Consider the following 20,437-nt stretch of genomic DNA (forward strand, 5'->3'; position numbering starts at 1 on the left):
GGCTAGGTAGTTTACCATGCCCAGGAAGCACTGCACCCCCTGCATATCTGTAGGCCTAGGCATCTGTTTGATGGCTGCCACTTTTCCTGGGTCCACTTTCAACCCCTCTGATGTGAGCAGGTGACCAGTGTAGGGCACTTCCTTCAGCCTGAGCTGCAGCTTCTCCGGATTCAGCTTGATATTGAGCTTCCTGCATCTGTCCAGGAGCATTCTCAGGTTCTTGTCATGGTCCAGAGTCGCCGCTTCATCATTGTCTCCTTCTCCCACAATCAGGATGTCATCTGCAATGATTTTGACTCCTGGAAGACCTTCCATTGCCTGGTTAAACTTCCTCTGAAAGATCTCTGGGGCTGGACTGATTCCCATTGGCATGCGCAGCCACCTGTAGCGTCCCATGGGAGTAGAGAACGTGGTGAGATAGCTGGATTCCTCCTCCAGTTCCACATGCCAAAATCCATTTTTTACATCTCAAACAGAGAACACGCGTGCTCTGTTCAGATCTGGCAGCACATCTTCAATAGTGGAAAGTGGGTAATGGCTCCTCTTGAGCGCCTTGTTGAGAGGTTTCGGATCAATGCACACTCTTAGTTTTCCAGACGGTTTCGTCACTACGATCAGGCTGCTAATCCAATCTGTGCTTTTTTCAACTGCTTTTATCATACGTCTTTTCTCTAGACCACTGAGCTCCTCTTTGAGTGGTTTATATAGTGCTACTGGCACTCTTCTCTTTGGCAGCTGGACGTGATCCACTCGCTCATCCACTTCCAGCTTCAGTTCGTCAGGTAAGCATCCATCTCCCTGGAATACATCAGAGTACTCCTCTTTAATTTGCTCTTTAGTCCAGGATCCTGTTGTTTTCTCGTTGACCAGGATGTTGTGATGTTGCACAGTAATCAACTCCATTGCCTGGATAGCCTTACTGCCTAGATTTGGCATGTCCACATTCTTGTTGACTATGATGACCTCAACTCGGTAGGTTTTCTTATTGTGTGGATCGATCACTTTAAGTGTGCACTTCCCCAGTGGGGTCTGAGTACTCTTGCTATACATCAGCAATACCTGACTGCAGGGCTCTAGGTGACTGGCTTGCAGGGATAACATTACAACTAGCACCACAATCTAGCTGAAATCTGACTAACGTTTTGTTGACCAGCATGGTTGCAAAGAGAGCTGCATTGGGGCCTGTGGCTTTCTCCTGCACCACATTGATGCTCTCTGACTTTGGCCCTAGTGTGATGCACAGAACATCCTCACTGCTCTGAGTCAGCTGACGCAAATGTCCATTGCCAGGACTCTGTTTCTCTTGCTGGTCCCTGCACTTTTGCAAACCGTAGAGAAGTGATTGTTTTTTCCACAGGATGTTAATTTTTGTCCATATTAGGGCATTTTTCCTTTTTTCTCTTATGTGTCCGTCCACAGTATTTGCATTGTATAATGCTCTGTCCCTCTGTAGGGTCACCTCTCCCTCTCGGTCTCTCTTTCTGTGTTACTGCATGCACTGCTACAGGGCCCTGCACATTTATGACTTTAGCTCTCTGTCTGGACAGTTCTACAGCTCTTCCAATCTGTATGCATTTCTCCAAACTGAGATCAGTCTCTTTGAGTAAGCACTCTCTTAAGTGTGGGTCACATGTGCCATACACAATCCTGTCCCTGATAAAAGAGTCTGTGATTACTCCAAAGTTACAGGTGGCCACTAGATTCCTCAATTCAGTGAGATATTCGTCTAAACTCTCATCTTGGCCCTGACTTTGCATGAAAAAATGATATCTCTCAATTGTTTCATTTTTCTTGGGATGAAAAAATGCATCCAATGCTGCAATTACTTCCTCAACAGAGAGATTGTCTTTTGTACTGCCCACACACAGGGTCTCACAAATCTCTCTGCCATTTTCCCCAATGAGATAAACAGTAGCTTCACTTTGTAGTCATCAGGTTTTTCTCAGGTTTTTCTCTCACTGTAAGAGCCATGTACAAATTGAATTCCTCTTTCCATCTTTTCCAGGTCAGTGCTAAATTACAATCATAAAAATTATATTTGTTGACATAATTGTAATCCAAACCCAACCTTAATTTACTCATTGTGACACATTGAGGTTCAAAACTCAGTTTTAGACGAGACTGGCGTTATGATCAAAATTAACCTATTTACACATTGTAGTAAATTGTGATACTAGAATAAATGTTTGACTCATATCGATGCCACATTGGCCATTTTCAAAGGAATTACTTGCCTTTTAGGGGCAGTTAACGTTAAACTCTGCCAGTTTAAAGTTTTCTGAAGAAAAAAACCAACAGAACACTTCAACTGTAGTAGAGTAAAGTACAGAGTACAGTATGGTACAAAGTGTCTTGTGGATTAAATAAATGTTCATTGACATTTTGGCAGGTGTGAAAATAGCCTTGAGCTAAAGCTAAACTGAGCAGCAAGTGTACGAGAGCAGAAATTACACCTTGCTTGTGAACATGGACACAAGAAGGCCCTTGGACTGAAATGACAGTGCTATTAGCCTAGAATGTTGTGTCTTAAACTGTACATGTACAGTCAGATTATTGCCACCCTAAAAAGGGTGGGGGAAAAAGACTATTGTATTCTCCCAAAAGATGGGGAATTACATTATTTTATGCGAATAACATTTTACAAAATAATTTGATTTTCTCGAAAAAACATTGAGGTCAAGATTATTGGCACCCATTTTTCAATACCACACCTTGCAAGGATAACGGCACTGTGCCTTTTTCAAAAATATTTTATGAGATTGGCGAAGACATTGGGATGGTTCTTAGTCCATTCCTCCATACAGAATATATCCAGATCCTTGAAATCTGTCACGCCCTGACCTTAGAGAGCTGTTTTATTTCTCTATTTGGTTAGGTCAGGGTGTGATGTGGGGTGGGCATTCTATGTTTTGTTTTCTATGTTTCTTTATTTCTATGTTTCGGCCTGGTATGGTCCTCAATCAGGGACAGCTGTCTATCGTTGTCTCTGATTGGGAATCATACTTAGGTAACCATTTTTCCTTCCTTCAGTGTGGGCACTTAGCACACCGTTGTCTATAAAAAGGTCCCACAGTTGACAATGCATGTCAGAGCAAAAACCAAGCCACGATGTTGAAGGAATTGTCCATAGAGCTCCGAGATCTGGGGAAGGGTGCCAAAAATAGTCTGCATCATTGAAGGTCCCCAAGAACACAGTGGCCTCCATTCTAAAATGGAATAAGTTTGGAACCACCAATACTCTTTCTAGAGATGGCCGCCCGACCAAACTGAGCAATCGGGGGAGAAGGGTCTTGGTCAGGGAGGTGACCAAGAACCCGATGGTCACTCTGACAGAGCTCCAAAGTTCCTCTGTGGAGATGGGAGAACCTTCCAGAAGGACAACCATCTATGCAGCACTCCACCAATCAGGCCTTTACGGTAAGAGTGGCTAGATGGAAACCACTCCTCAGTTAAAGGAACATGACAGCCAGCTTGGAATTTGCCAATAGGCACCTAAAGGACTCTCACACCATGAGAAACAAGATTCTCTGGTCTGATGAAACCAAGATTGAACGCTTTGGCCTGAATGCCAACTGTCACATCTGGAGGGAACCTGGCACCATGCCTACAATGAAGCATGGTGGTGGCACCATCATGCTGTGGGGATGCTTTTCAGTAGCAGGGACTGGGAGACTTGTCAGGATCGAGGGAAAGATGAACGGAGCAAAGTATAGAGAGATCTTTGATGAAAACCTGCTCCAGAGCGCTCAGGACCTGTTCTTGAGTGGCCCAGTCAGAGCCCGGACTTGAACCCGATCGAACGTCTCTGGAGAGACCTGAAAATAGCTTTGTAGTGATACTCCCCATCCAACCTGACAGTGCTTGAGCAGATCTACAGAGAAGAATGGGAGAAACTGCCAAATACAGGTGTGCCCTCCTTGTAACGTCATACCCAAAAATATTCAAATGTGCTTCAACAAAGTACTGAGTAAAGGTTCTGAATACCTATGTAAATGTGATGTCGATTTTTTTTAGATTTTATCATTATGGGGTATTGTGGGTAGATTTATGAGGAGAAAAAAAACTATTTAATCCATTTCAGAATAAAACTAACGTACACGCTGTAACAAAATCTGGTTAAAGTCAGAGGGTCTGAATACGTTCCAAATGTAATGTATAAGTCATTATATCAGCAATGATACTATTTAGGCCTATTTGCAAACTGATCAACGGCTAGTGTTTCAATTACACCTAGTTTTCAACTGAAATAAACAATACAAATGTTACACACACCACTGTGAAGAGGGAACACAACACCCTGCTACAACTCAACTCTCCATGAAGTGAAAGCGGTATGGGACTGTAGGTTCGAGTAAGGATGACAAAGGCAGAGAGTGGTACCGTTTATTTATTCCATCACACGGTAATATGGGCAAAAAGGGGCTGGACGGAACCAAAGCAAAAAGAAAGTCAATGTCAAAGCCCCCGCCATCTCACCTGCCTAACCACTACTTACCTAATTTAGCACCAGGTGGTGCCCTAACCAAAATACAGGGGGTGGTCCGCCCAGGTCTTACCTAGTGTGCCTAGACAGTGAATACACTATGGGTATATGTATGCCCGCGGGCCTCTTGCCTAGGCACTCCCTAGGTGCCTTCCCCTTCCCCCCTGGGAACAAAAAACAGAATATTACAAACAATTTCACATATCAAAACACTGCATCCTATTAACACACAACAGACATAACCAATCAGTTCCCTCAGCAATAACTAACATACCAAATCTCTTTCTGAGAAACAACCAACATATGCTATAGCCATCAGCCTCCTTTCTCAGCAATCATCTCAGGATATTACAATCAATCTTTTTCTGAGAAACAGAACCCTGGTTTTTATATAGCTGCAGAAGGCATTGGTAATTGGAGACAGCTGCGTCCTGACGAGGGGGCGAGGTCAGCTCTCCAATCATCAATTCGGGGCAGACCAACCAGCTGCCTGGGGAGAATTTCAGGAAGCCATTTCCTGAAACACACACTCAAGCTTTGGTTTATTTCAAAAGTAATCTTCAAGTGTATCATTAATATGTTGGATTCATGTCTTCATCTCAAAAGTAATAGGACTAAATCAAATCAAACTTTATTTAAATGTTTTTTAAAGTTGGATTAGATTAGATTCCATCCTATTCTTTAACTTTGATGTTTGGTTATGATGGAGGCATGAATCCAACATGTCAATGATTAAGTTGTAGCAAACTGGATATTGAATTGTGGTTGGTTGTCAACGCAACCAAATATCAACATTTGAAGGAGATGTGTATTCTGTTTGGATAGTTCAATCTGTGCCACTAACTTAGTCTGGCTTTAATTCCAGTTTGACTATACAAACCAATCTGATTCCACAAGAGGTATGTGGCAGGGTCTACAGTCAATCACCGATTACAAAAAGAAAACCAGCCCCGTCGCGGACCAGGATGTCGTGCTCCCAGACAGACTAAATAGCTTCTTTGCTCGCTTTGAGGACACTACAGTGCCACTGACACGGCCCGCTACCAAAACCTGCCGACTCTCCTTCACTGCAGCCGACGTGAGTAAAACATTTAAACGTGTTAACCCTCACAAGGCTGCAGGCCCAGACTGCATCCCCAGCCGCGTCCTCAGAGCATGCGCAGACCAGCTGGCTGGTGTGTTTACGGACATATTCAATCAATTCTTATCCCAGTCTGCTGTTCCTACATGCTTCAAGAGGGCCACCATGGTTCCTGTTCCCAAGAAAGCTAAGGTAACTGAGCTAAACGACTACCACCCCGTAGCACTCACTTCCGTCATCATTAAGTGCTTTGAGAGACTAGTCAAGGACAACATCACCTCCACCCTACCTGACACCCTAGAGCCACTCCAATTTGCTTGCCGCCCCAATAGTTCCACAGACGATGCAATCGCAACCACACTGCACACTGCCCTAACCCATCTGGACAAGAGGAATACCTATGTGAGAATGCTGTTCATCGACTACAGCTCAGCATTTAACAACATAGTACCCTCCAAACTCGTCAGACCCTGGGTCTCGACCACCCTGTGCAACTGGGTACTGGACTTCCTGACGGGGCGCCCCCAGGTGGTGAGGGTAGGTAACGACATCTCCACCCGCTGATCCTCAACATTGGGGCCCCACAAGGGTGTGTTCTGAGCCCTCTCCTGTACTCCCTGTTTACCCACGACTGTGTGGCCATGTCTCCAAATCAATCATCAAGTTTGCGAACGACACTACAGTGGTAGGCTTGATTACCAACAACGACGAGGCGGCCTACAGGGAGCAGGTGAGGGCCCTCGGAGTGTGGTGTCAGGAAAATAACCCCACACTCGACTTCAAAAAAACAAAGGAGATGATCATGGACTTCAGGAAACAGCAGAGGGAACACCCCCCTATCCACATCGACGGGCCAGTAGTGGAGAGGGTAAAACGTTTTAAGTTCCTCGACGTACACAAGCTGTCAAACTGAATTGGTCCACCCACACAGACAGTGTGGTGAAGAAGGCGCAGCAGCGCCTCTTCAACCTTAGGAGGTTAAAAAATTCGGCTCGTCACCAAAAGCACTCACAAACCTTTACAGATGCACAATCGAGAGCATCCTGTCGGGCTGTATAACCGCCTGGTATGGCAACTGCTCCGCCCACAACCGTAAGGCTCTCCAGAGGTTAGTATGGTCTGCACAACGCATCACCGGGGGCAAACTATCTGCCCTCCAGGACACCTACACCACCCGATGTCACAGGAAGGCCATAAAGATCATGTGGGTAGTTGCTTTCTGTTTTTGTGTCTGCACCAGACAGAACTGTTTTGGTTGTTCTCTTTGTTGTTTTGTTAATCAGTGTTCAGTTCCATTAATAAAAGGATGAACACGTACAATGCTGCACCTTGGTCCTCACCTTATTCATACGACGACCGTTACAAAGAAAGGTCTTTGTTTCTGGCCATTTTGAGCCTGTAATCGAATCCAAAAATGCTGATGCTCCAGATACTCAACTATTCTAAAGAAGGCCAGTTTTATTAATTCTTTAATCAGCACAACAGGTTTCAGCTGTGCTAACATAATTGAAAAGGGTTTCCTGATGATTAATTAGCTTTCTAAAATTATAAACTTGGATTAGCTAACACAACGTGCCATTGGAAAACAGGAGTGATATTCCAGCTACAATTGTCATTTACAACATTAACCATGTCTACACTGTATTTCTGATCAATTTGATGTTATTTTATTGGACAGAAAATGTTCTTTCCTTTCAAAAACAAGGACATTTATACGTGACTCCAAACTTTTGAACGGTAGTGTATATGTATTTATATGTATGTATGTATTTCTATGTGTATGTATATGTGTGTATGTGTATGTGTATGTATACATTAGCAAAATAATATATGGGGGATTGGAAGTGATGCAGACAATTACATTGATTGAAGCTACAATCTGCAATATTAAAGCTGATCAAAAAAGCTGACCTTTCAAAAATATATAAAAAATAAATAAATATAGATTTTATATTTCGTTGCGTTGTCAACCAAACACAATTAATTAATATTTTTGTAATTACAGTAACTAGCCTAAAGTTAAGGTTTTCTTACAAACGAATGTAACAGTTGTTATTCAACCCAATGGTTAACACATCCATGGACACATTTTGAGGTTTAGCCTACTGTAACTGAAAGTGTCTTCTTATGTAATCATGTTCAAGATAGCATGCAAAGGTCACAGGTCTTTGGCAATCTTCACAATTGCTGTTAAAAACTGTGCAGAATTTTTAGCAGCATTGATCACTTGCACAATGTACTTTTAATGTAATCTCAACTGCAATCCGGGTTATTTGGTTGTGCTATTATAGATGAACCACAGTGATATACAAAATATCTGACAATGTATTTTAATTTGAACTTTGTTGTGCTTTTAAATTGTTGAAATTGCAGTGATAACACATTTTGTGTTGTGTTGTTAAATGGTTGAAACCATAGTGATAACACATTGGGAATTCATCACACTTCTGGATGTTTTCTTTAGCAGGTTAATAAAGGTTGACATCTCATTTTTTACCTTTATTTAATAACTAGGCAAGTCAGTTAAGAACAACATCTTATTTTTAATGACGCCTACGAACTGCTTTGTTCAGGGTCAGATCGACAGATATTTTCCTTGTCAGCTCTTCCAACCTTTCGGTTCTTAGTCCAATGCTCTAACCACAAGGATACCAGCGCCCCGCTCATTAATCAACGTCTCAACCAAATATCACCTTTCCGTGTTGAAATAAAGTTGTGGTGGGCAATGGGATGTTTTTTTTCCTTTAATGCAATGTCAAAAAACGGCACTATTTTGTCAAATTGTGATATAACCAAAAACTTGCCGTCTACAGTTGCCTACCTCCCGCTCTCTGCAGACAAACGCACAGACCCTGAGCACGCACACGATGACGGCACGCAGCAGTTCGCAATAGGAGTGGGGTGGTGCTGAAACGAACAGCTCCGCGAGTAAATGGGCGCTTCGGCAAATAAGGTAATCAGAGAGCTTTCATAGCGCCACTGTCCCTGTCTATAGAGACAGCCTAGCCATGAACCAGCCGAGCTCCCCATCCTCAAGATCCGCGTTCAAACTTTTGGAGCCCGTCTACTCACCCTGACCATGAAGAGACAAAACGTGAGGACCCTGTCGCTCATCATTTGCACGTTCACCTACCTGTTAGTCGGCGCGGCTGTCTTCGATGCCTTGGAATCTAAGAAGGAGAAGACCCAGAAAAAGAAAGTGTACGACCGAAAACAAGAGCTTATGAACACCTACAATCTCTCTCAATTCAACTTCGATGAGCTGGAGAGGGTGGTGTTGCAGCTGAAGCCTCACAAAGCCGGGGTACAGTGGAAATTCGCTGGTTCTTTTTACTTTGCAATCACGGTGATCACGACCATAGGTAAGATTTGTTATACCAGTGACGTTTTGCATTTGAACGTGTTGCATTACTCAAAGTAAACACCAAAATAGCCTAGATAATGCGTAGGCTATGTGCCATGGCCTTGCAAGTTCGAGAAGGGATTTATTGAAACTAGCCTTTATGACCTTGCTGAAGATTACATTTAGTCCATCACGTTTCATGCTATTTTTATTTGACAAACAATCCCATTTGGTTCAGTCTATTGGGTTATTATTATTATTAGCATAGGCTTTACTAAAGCAAAAGACACATTTATAATTAGTTTGTGAAATATTTCTAAATAGTTGCATTGATATGGAACAGGGCTGGCCATAGCCTTTTGTGGACCCTAAGCAAAGAAAATCCCTGGGGGGCAAAACATTTTAGTGCCCTCCTGTTTTGCAGCAGATAATTTTTTTGTTTTTTGTTTTAGACTTAATTTCCTGCAATTCTGCACATTTTGCCATGGGGTGTAGAGAAAATGTTGCATTTTTAAAGCAAGTTTGTTACAATTTTACAGAATATCCAGTGAGGTGAAGCGAAGATTTAGCAATTTTATAACTAATTTCATGTGATTGTACTCATTATGCAATTCTCCACATTATGCCATAGGGTGGAGAAACATTTTTGCAGTTTTCAAACTCATTTCCTGCAGTTCTACACATTTTGCCATGACTTATGCAATACTAATATGATATCTGAGTTAGTGTGACGAACAAAATCAATGTGAGGCCCCTGGAGGTCAGGACACTTTGGCATGTTCCCTGCATGCCTGGTCGCTAACTCGACCATTATAGCTGGCGGAGATGAGCTAATTGAGTGACTGTCAGTGACTGACACAATAAGAAAAAAACTGCTGATGCACGACCAAATTTAGAAATTGCATCTTGTGTATTCAACTACTCAACTCTAAACAGTAAGTTGAGACACATTTATTTATATATGTGTGTGTGTTTTTGTTAGGAGCACTCTAGCAGCCACAGGGCCCCAAGTGATCGCTTATGCCTAGGGCCGGCCCTGCTATGAGAGCTTGCAGTAGGTTTTGAAATTATTAAGAACAACTTTTATCTGTTTTATTCAGAAGTATCAGGTGCAAATGTTGAGCCTAACCAAAGCGTGGTCTTTAAAAGTCTCACCAGATAATATTCTATATGTTAAAATATTCATCTCAACATAATATTTAGGTTTGAAAGTTGTTTCTACTGCCAAAAGAGAAATGTAGCCTACATGATGGAAGTACACTCACCTAAATCCCTTAACCACATTTCCCACTATCACCTTTTATAATTAAGTAACTACAATGCACCTTCCTCCATACCATCACCCTCATCCCCAGCCTCATCTCTGGTCCCCACCTCTGGCTCGGCTCTGTATTGGGTGACTTGGGGCAGTTGTGCCTGGTGACCCAAGGTGGTGATAACCCTATCACATGTAGAGGACTAATTGCATGCGAACCCGATCCAAGAAGCTGAAACCGCATACTGTAATTGTGAGCCCACCGGCTGGCAGTGACACAGTGTTTGGCTTTTCAATTCACCATTAACTATTGATGGCAACATCAGAGTTTGCACTGTTCAACTGGCCTCTCATCCACACACCTACTCTTACACTCCACACACACACACACACACACACACACACACACACACACACACACACACACACACACACACACACACACACACACACACACACACACACACACACACACACACACACACACACACACACACACACACACACACACACACACACGATACTGTAGAAACGCAATTACACCAAGTCATAACCCCATGATAGTGCATAACAGTGAAGTCACATCTCTGGCAGACACACAGCTACATCTCATGAGAAAACATACTGCATAACCCGAAAACACTGACCATTTCTCAAAATGAGACCGAGTCAAGACCGAGATCAGTAAAATGTGAGTTCAATTCAAGACCGTGATTGTAATTTTGTCAAATCAAATAGTATTTGTCACATGCGCTGAATACATCAGGTCTACTATACCTTTCAGTGAAATGCTTACTTTACAAGCCCTTAACCAACAAAGTTTAAGTAAAAAATATAAAATAAAAGTAACAAATAATAAAACAGCAGCAGTAAAATAACAATAGCGAGGCGATATACAGGGGGGACCTGTACAGAGTCAATGTGTGGGTGCACCAGTTAGTCGAGGTAATATGTACATGTATGTAGAGTTACAGTGACTATGCATAGATAATAAATAGAGTGTAGCAGAAGTGTAAAAGAGGGGTCTGGGTAGCCCTTTGATTAGCTGTTCAGGAGTCGTATGGCTTGGGAGTAGAAGCTGTTAAGAAGCCTTCTGGACCCAGACTTGGCGCTCCAGTACCGCTTGCCATGCGGTAGCAGAGAGAACAGTCTATGACTAGGGTGTCTGGAGTCTTTGACAATTTTTAGGGCCTTCCTCTGACAGCGCCTGGTATAGAGGTTCTGGATGGCAGGAAGCTTGGCCCCAGTGATGTACTGGGCCGTACACACTACCTTCTGTAGTGCCTTGCGGTCAGAGGCCAAGCAGTTGCCATACCAGGCAGTGATGCAACCGGTCAGAATGCTCTCGATGGTGCAAATGTAGAACTTTTTGAGGATCTGAGGACCCATGCCAAATCTTTTCAGTTTCCTGAGGGGGAAAAGTCGTGCCCTCTTCACGACTGTCTTAGTGTTTTTGGACCATATTAGTTTGTTGGTGATGTGGACACCGTGCCTGGCATTGCAGTCATGTGTGAACAGGGAGTACATGAGAGGACTGAGCACGCACCCCGGAGGAGCCCCCATGTTGAGGATCTGCGTGGCGGATGTGTTGTTCCCTACCCTTACCAACTGGGGGCAGCCCGGCAGGAAGTCACGGATCCAGTTGCAGAGGGAGGTCTTCAGTCCCAGGGTTCTTAGCTTAGTGATGAGCTTTGAGGGCAGTATGGTGTTGAATGCTGAGCTGTAGTCAATGAATAGCATTCTCACATACACTACCGGTCAAAAGTTATAGAACACCTACTCATTCAGGGGTTTTTCTTTATTTTTGCCGGGAGTGTGCAAAGCTGTCATCAAGGAAAAGGGTGACTATTTGAAGCATCTCAAATATATTTAGATGTGTTTAACATTTTGGTTCCTATATGATTCCAAATGTTTTATTTCATAGTTTTGATGTCTTCACTATTATTCTACAATCTAGAAAATAGTACAAATAAAGAAAAAACCCTTGAATGAGTAGGTGTTTGTCACGGCAGATTTCCTCCTCTTCCTCTGAAGAGGTGAAACAAGGATCGGACCAATATGCAGTGTGGAAGGTGTCCATGGTTTTTAATAAGAAAAACTAAACATGAACACAGATACAAAATAATAAAGTGAACTGGCAACGAAACAGTCCCGTGTGGCACAAACACTGACACAGGAAACAATCACCCACAAAATACCCGAAGAATATGGCTACCTAATTATGGTTCCCAATCAGAGACAAAGATAGACAGCTGCCTCTAATTGGGAACCAATCTAGGCAACCATAGACATACAATTGACCTAGACAGGGTCACAGCACCATAAACATACAAACCCCTAGACAAGAAAAAACACATAAATCCCCCATGTCACACCCTGACCTAACCAAGCCCGGACCCTAATGGTCGACTATCTAGGGCGTGTACCGGGAAGGGTCTAACTATAGGAAAAATGGGGATCCCTAACCTAATGGCTAATGCTCTGTCGAAAAAATTCCCAGCTGCGATTGAAGCGACGAGCGCCTTATGCTGGGAATGTGGCGAAAACTCAGGGAAACAAACAGGCACAAATAGTTGATCAACAGAGGACTCTGGATGAGTGTGGTGCAAACTCACCTGGGGTGATGCCAGAGTGCCCTGCCTGTTGCCTCGACTCCCAGAGGAACCAACACGGCACCGACCAGCAGTGTGTCCTCTGCGGCCACAGATGGCGCACGTGATGGCTCCTCCTCCAGTCTCCCTATGAGCAGCCACTCCTAACTCCATGGGCACCAGAGCGTGGGTGCTGGACGATGGAACCGACAGAGCCCCCTCTGTACGTCCGCGGGTGAGCAGCAGGTTATTCAACCGGATGGACAAATCCACCAGTTGGTCAAAGGAAATGGTGGCATCCCTGCAGGCCAGCTCACATCGGACGTCCTCTCGTATGCTGCATCGATAGTGGTTGATGAGGGCCCTGTCGTTCCAGCCTGATCCGGCGGCCAAGGTCCGGAATTCCAGGGCGAAGTCCTGGGCGCTCCTCGTCCCCTGTCTCAAATGGAAGAGCAATACTCCTGCCGCTCTGCCCTCAGGTGGATGGTCGAAGACGGCCCGGAAGCGACGGGTGAACTCCTCGAAGTGGTCTGGCGCCGTGTCCCATTCTCTCCACATGGCGTTTGCCCACTCCAGCGCTCTTCCTGTGAGGCAGGAGACGAGGGCGTCCGCTCTCTCCCCACCCGAGGGAGCTGGGTGCACAGTGGCCAGGTAGAGGTCCAGTTGTAACGAGAATCCCTGGCACTGTGTGCCGTCCCATCATACTCCCTGGAATTCTCTCCGGATGGAACGGGTGGAGACAACCCCAGTTGTGCTGGTCGAGACACTGGAGAGACTTCCTGTCTCTCCCAGCGGTCCATGGTCTGGACAACGCCATCCATCATGGCACCAAGATGATGTAACATGACCGAATGTTCCTGGACACACTCCTCGAGTCCTCTAACCGGGGTACCTGCTCCTGCTGACTCCATTGCTCGGTGTGTAATTCTGTCAACGGGTGTATAGAGGCGAAGTCAGGTGCAGGAGGGTAGAGTGATGTAAACAGGTGCACTGTTATTTTACTTCCAAAAATTAGAGCACTACATAAATCAAATGCGCTCAAAACATGGAACATACAAAAATAAAGTGCGTAATTAAACACCACAATGACATGAAACGATTACACACAAAACATAATGGGAAACAGAGGGTTAAATACAAGTAGATTGATTGGAGAAATGAAAACCAGGTGTGTATGGAAACAAGAGAAGACAAATGGATATATGAAAAATGGAGCGGAGATGGCTAGAAAGCCGGTGACTTCGATCGCCGAACGCCACCTGAACAAGGAGAGGAGCCGACTTTGGCGGAAGTCGTGACACCTTCAGAAAAGGGCAAAGGATTTATAAAATAATTATAAGAATATAATAATAACAATAATGATATTATTATTTTCAATCATGTTCTGATTTTATCTCTTCAATTTTTGTCAGAAAAGGTTAACTCTGAAGAGAAATAAATATCCAATCAGGATTTTTCTTTTGTCTCTAGAGAGATAAATCTAGCCAAGTCAGCCATTGGCTAGGCCATCAGACGCGAGATAAAGGCATCCGCCATTCAACCGTATTTGGGCAAAAATGTGGAGTGACAGTGGAATCAACTAATCACATTTTGACTTAATGGGTTGGCCTGTTTTTACAAAAAGTATGTTAACTTCTACCTTCTTGAAGGCCGACAGGTCAATGTGCAATAGCGAGCAGTAGTTTTTCTATGGTCTAGTTAGTTAACTTTTTCTGTCAGCTAGTTTGCAGCGGCTGCAGCTGGTGTTATCAAAGAGGATGTTGTTGCTAATTTGTTACCTTCTCCCTTTTAAGCATAACTTTCAACAAGAAGTTAAGTTTCAAATGATCATCATCTGGTGAGTGGAACAGTGTTATGTATTGTAGTGCGCTTGCTGTTAGACATCACTTTGAAAATAACTTGTGTATGAAACATTATTGCATTTAAAGTGGGACTGACTGCATTTTAGCAACATGGGATATTGTTCAAATCTGTTCATATACACCCTCAGGAAGAATATGACACTTTGAAAAACTACCATCCTTTCTATTGGGCAACGTGTAATCACTTGACAAAAACGGGATGATCTCTGTTCGAGACTATCCTACTAACAGGACATTAAAAACTGTAATATCTTATGTTTCACCGAGTCGTGGCTGAACGGCGACACAGATAATATACAGTTGGCTGGGTTTTCCTTGCATCGGCAGGACAGAACAGCTACGTCTGGTAAGACGAGGGGTCGGGGTGTCTAGGTATTGCTCGCCTGAGGTAGAGCACTTCATGATAAGTTGTAGACCACACTATCTTCCAAGAGAGTTTTCATCTATATTTTTCGGAGCCGTCTATTTACCACCACAAACCGATGCTGGCACTAAGACCGCACTCAATGAGCTGTATAAGGCCATAAGCAAAAAAGAAAATGCTCATCCAGAGGTGGCGCTCCTAGTGGAATTTAATGCAGGTAAACTTAAATCCGTTTTACTTAATTTCTACCAGCATATCATATGTGCAACCAGAGGGAAAAAAATTCAAGAACACTCCACACACAGAGACACATACAAAGCTCTCCCTCCATTTGGCAAATCTGACCATATTTCCAACCTCCTGATTCCTGCTTACAAGCAAAAACTAAAGCAGGAAGTACCTGTGAGTCGCTCAATACGGAAGTGGTAGGATGACGTGGACACTGTTTTGCTTGCACAGACTGGTATATGTTCCAGGATTCATCCAATGGCATTGAGAAGTATACCTACTCTGGCTTCATCAAGTACATATCCCAACCAGAAGCCATGGATTACAGGCAACATCCGCACTGAGCTAAAGGCTAGAACTGCCGCTTTCAAAGAGCTGGACACTAATTTGAATCTTCTAAGAAATCAAGCTATGCCATCAGACGAACCATTCAACTGGCAAAGCATCAATACAGGACTAAGATTGAGTCCTACTATGCAGGCTCTGACTCTCGCTGGATGTGGCAGGGTTAGCAAACTATTATGGACTTCAAAGGGAAACCCAGCCACGAGTTGCCCAGTGACGCGAGCCTACCAGACGAGCTAAATGCCTTTTATGCTTGCTTCGAGGCAAGCAACCGTGAAGGATGCATAAGAGCACCAGCTGTTCTGAACGACTGTGTGATCACGCGGTCGCTAGCCGATGTGAGCAAGACTTTTCAACAGGTTAACATTCACAAGGCCGCGGGGCCAGACGGATTACCAGGACATGTACTCAGAGCATGCGTGGACCAACTGACATTTTCAAGCTCTCCCTGACAGATTCTATGTTTTAAAGCTTTTAACCCTCTCCATTGCGGCCCTGTCTGTCACGATCGTTGGTTGAATAAATGGACCAAGGCGCAGCAGCGTGCGTAGAGTTCCGCATGTTTAATTATTGAAACTCACCAAAACAATACAGACACAAACGAAACGTGAAGTAATGGAGTGCTCACAGGCACTACACAAAAACAAGATCCCACAAACAACAGGTGGGAAAAGGCTGCCTAAATATGATTCCCAATCAGAGACAACGATAGACAGCTCCCTCTGATTGGGAACCATACCAGGCCAACATAGAAATGGAAACTAGAATGCCCACCCTAATCACACCCTGACCTAACCAAATAGAGAAATAAAAGGATCTCTAAGGTCAGAGCGAGACACTGTTGATGTAGTCCACAACCAGCAACTTTGTTTTGTTTACATTGAGGGAGAGGATATTTTTCTATTACCACTCCCCCAGGGGTCTCACCTCCTCCCTGTAGGCTTTCTCGTCATGGTTGGTCATCAGGCCTACCACTGTTGTGTTGTCAGCCAACACCCTTGATGATTGAGATGGAGACGTTCATGGCCATACAGTCATTGGTGAACAGGGAGAACAGGAGGGGGCTGAGCATTCTCTCTGTGGTGTTGAGGCTCAGTGTGGCGGAGGTGTTGTTACCTACCTTCACCAATTGGTGAAATAAAAAAATAATACAAAAATCAATCTATACAAAATACCCTTAAATGACAAAGCAAAAACTGTTTTAAAATAAAAAAGTGAAATATCACATTTACATAAGAATTCTGACACTTTACTCACTACTTTTGTCCGGATACTCTACCATAAAGGCCTGATTGATGGAGTGCTGCAGAGATGGAAGGTTCTCCCATCTCCACAGAGGAACTGGAGCTCTTTCAGAGTGACCATCGGGTTCTTGGTCACCTCGCTGACCAAAGAATCTGAAGTCAATTTGGTAAAACCATGAGATCTTCTTGGCCCACTTACATGTTTGGGCATTCAAAGTAGCCCTATCAAAGAACTGTTACTGAAATAATCATTTTTATTTATTTCACCTTTATTTAACCAGGTAGGCTAGTTGAGAACAAGTTCTCATTTACAACTGCGACCTGGCCATAAAGCACAGCAGTTCGACACATACAACAACACAGTTACACATGGAATAAATAAACATACAGTCAATAATACAGTAGAAAAAGTCTATATACAGTGTGTGCATATGAGGTAAGATAAGGGAGGTAAGGCAATAAATAGGCCATGGTTGGGAAGTAATTACAATATACCAATTAAACACTGGAGTGATTAATGTGCAGAAGATGAATGTGCAAGTAGAGATACTGGGGTGCAAAGGAGCAAGATAAATAAATAAATACAGTAAGGGGAGGAGGTAGTTGGATGGGCTATTTACAGATGGGCTATGTACAGGTGCAGTGATCTGTGAGCTGCTCTGACAGCTGGTGCTTAATGCTAGTGAGGGAAATATGAGTCTCCAGCTTCAGTGATTTTTGCAGTTCGTTCCAGTCATTGACAGCAGAGAACTGGAAGGAAAGGCAACCAAATTAGGAATTGGCTTTGTTGGTGACCAGTGAGATATACCTGCTGGAGCACGTGCTACGGGTGGGTGCTGCTATGGTGACCAGTGAGCTGAGATAAGGCAGGCTTTACCTAGCAAAGACATGTTGATGACCTGGAGCCAGTGGGTTTGGCGACGAGTATGAAGCGAGGGCCAGCCAACGAGAGCGTACAGGTCACAGTGGTGGGTAGTGCATGGGGCTTTGGTGACAAAACGGATGGCACTGTGATAGACTGCATCCAATTTGTTGAGTAGAGTGTTGGAGGCTATTTTGTAAATTACATCGCTGAAGTCGAGGATCGGTAGGAGGGTCAGTTTTAGGAGGGTATGTTTTGCAGCATGAGTGAAGGATGCTTTGTTGCGAATTAGGGGAGCCAATTCTAGATTTAATTTTGGATTGGAGATGCTTAATGCTTAATGTGAGTCTGGAAGGAGAATTGATCATATCAATGGATGTTATCAGTTAATGAACGGCTGCAGCAACTGTCTGACAAACAGCTGGCGCTGCATAACAAATGAGGGCTAAGTAGACAAAAGAACAATTAAGTCATTTGAACGACATAGGGAATAAGACTAAGTCGTTCAAACAAGACACTAAATTGTTCAAATGAGATTCTAAGTCGTTGGAACAAGATACTAAGTCATTTGGATGAGAATTCCAAGAGTCAACTTTTATAATTTTCTTTGCCCTGGGCTTTTGGGCTTCCGTACTAACCGTAACCTTAGCAAGCATTTACTTACCAGCTGTTCTGAACTTGAGAACCTCGCGCAACAAGCAGTTGCCCCTATCCCTCTTGCTAATTAGGCAACTTTTGCACATTTTTTGTTGTCTGATTGAGGGAAACACCGTTATTAAGAGGACTATGTATTTTGAAAGATGAGACGTTGAGGAGAACACCCAGGAGTCCAAATGTGCACTTCACATTTCCACTCATGTCATATACAGTGTCAACATTTATGATCACTATGTTTGATGTAAAGTTACCATGTGTTATTCTGAATAGAATGATCCCCGGTTTGTCTATTGTGAAGAAAATTTGCAGTAGAAACACACACCTGAATGCACTCATGTCACCTTTCCATGCGCACCAAAATAATGATCTGTTTCCCTGAATTGCATTGTGAAAGCCTAACACTGTAATACCATATGTATTTATTATACTTAGCTAATCATTTTGGCAATACTCAAATGGTCAAATGATGCCTATCTGAGCCTGATTGCGATTTATAATGGACAGTTTTGGGGGATTGCAGTAACACAGTAATTGTGTTATGGTGGGGATGCAGGGTTGTGTTCCAAACAAAACAACTATAAGTGTCATTGCTAGGAGAGCTCATAAAAGCACCTTATAGCTGAAGACTCTTCTTTTAGTCATAAAAGTGCATTGAAATTACTTAGGAACTGTGCCCACGTTTGAGAGGTGTGTGGCCACTTGGAGGACCCATTCGTTATTTTACTCAAACCCCTGTAATTATTTTGTTTTATGTTGCACTTACCCCAGATTTTCTAGAAATATTTGTATCATGTTGCTGAAATGTATCCAGACTATTAGGTGAACTGTTGTGTCCTGACCTTTGGTCTAATAATTTCCCAATAGTCCCCAAACTGTTCCCTTTCAATTGCTAATACGGTTATGTACATGCTTTTCATATTTGTTTTGTAAGAAACATTTCAATTGAGCCATACCCATACATGCCAATTCCCATGAGTATAAAGGGTTAAAGGGATAGTTTAGCAAAATTATATATTTAGATTTTTGTTTCCTTACCTTGAAAGCAGTCATGGGCACGACATTTAAAACATGCTCAAAGGACAATAGATTTTTTGGCCTGAAAATGCTAATAGTAGTGGCGTGTTTAGCAAAACAGTGTGGATTGCAGCCACTCCTTGTCCATAGACTGCTTTCAAGGTAAAGAAAGAAATACCAAAATATGTCATTTTGCCAAACTATCTATCTATCCCTTTAAAATATTCCTATTTAAACATTCTTTGAACTATTCAATTTGGATTACACCACCTCACCCCCATTAGCAGTATCCTCCTCTTTCACTCTGAATCAAAACAATACCTCCAAAAGATGACAAGGCACTTATCCTAATTTCAGAAAATAAAATGATAGCCATGAGTACTTGCGGAGGCATGGTGAGTGAGCGTTATAATAGCAGTGGTCTCCTAGCCCTTGCTTCCTCAAGCCCTTACATAAAGGAAACATAAAAACATAGATTCAAAGTGACAAGGAGAACTGGAGCCCTGAGTGTCAGTGGCACTATAGAACAACCAGTCAGAGCCAGGCAGTAGCCACTCCTACTACTGTACCAGCAACAAGCTGGGTATAGCCCTGGCATGGCAGATTAAAGGAAATTAATCCTTGTCAATTTGACATCGGATTTGTCAAAATATTTAATGGATTTTCAGGATTTTCGTCAGGAAAGCAGAGAGAGAAAATAATGAAACGATGCAGAGTATTTTTGGCTGCGAAAGCTCGTTCTGTGTGGTGCTGTGAAACTGAGGATATTGGAGATGTGGCTGTACTCCTGACATGTTTGCAGATTTTTTTTCCTGTTGTGTTCTTATGTTCTGTTGTTTTAATGGAAAATGACTGATGGTTAACCTTGCTAAACAAAACATTATTGTGTTCATTCATAGGAAGATAAGCAAGCGGGATCTGGTCAGCTTATTATTTAAACTATACAAAATAGGATCCAAATCCCTCTATGAGACGTTCACAAATTCAGGGTCAATCCAAGGGATAACTAAATACAATGCACCATCTGCAGCGTCCGGCAAATCACCTTAATATTGCCGTTTTCGACCCCACCAGTTCAGTCCACCAGTTTCCATGTGATGGAAACCAA

The 20,437-nt window shown here is 43.2% G+C and overlaps 2 protein-coding genes across 2 annotated transcripts in view; both read left to right on the plus strand.

Moving 5' to 3' along the window:
- LOC127931578 (uncharacterized) overlaps positions 1–20,437 on the plus strand; it is a 110,308-nt gene that overhangs the window by 9,472 nt on the left and 80,399 nt on the right. The gene's annotated exons all lie outside the window — the stretch shown is intronic.
- Positions 8,472–20,437, plus strand: part of LOC118386653 (potassium channel subfamily K member 3-like) — a 43,596-nt gene continuing 31,630 nt past the window's right edge. The window contains exon 1 of the mRNA XM_035774370.1: positions 8,472–8,926. Within this exon, the coding sequence (XP_035630263.1) occupies positions 8,644–8,926 (283 nt within the window). The 5' untranslated portion in view covers positions 8,472–8,643. The remainder of the gene's footprint in view (positions 8,927–20,437) is intronic.

The sequence above is a fragment of the Oncorhynchus keta genome, chromosome 8, assembly GCF_023373465.1.
Source record: "Oncorhynchus keta strain PuntledgeMale-10-30-2019 chromosome 8, Oket_V2, whole genome shotgun sequence".
Lineage (NCBI taxonomy): Eukaryota > Metazoa > Chordata > Actinopteri > Salmoniformes > Salmonidae > Oncorhynchus > Oncorhynchus keta.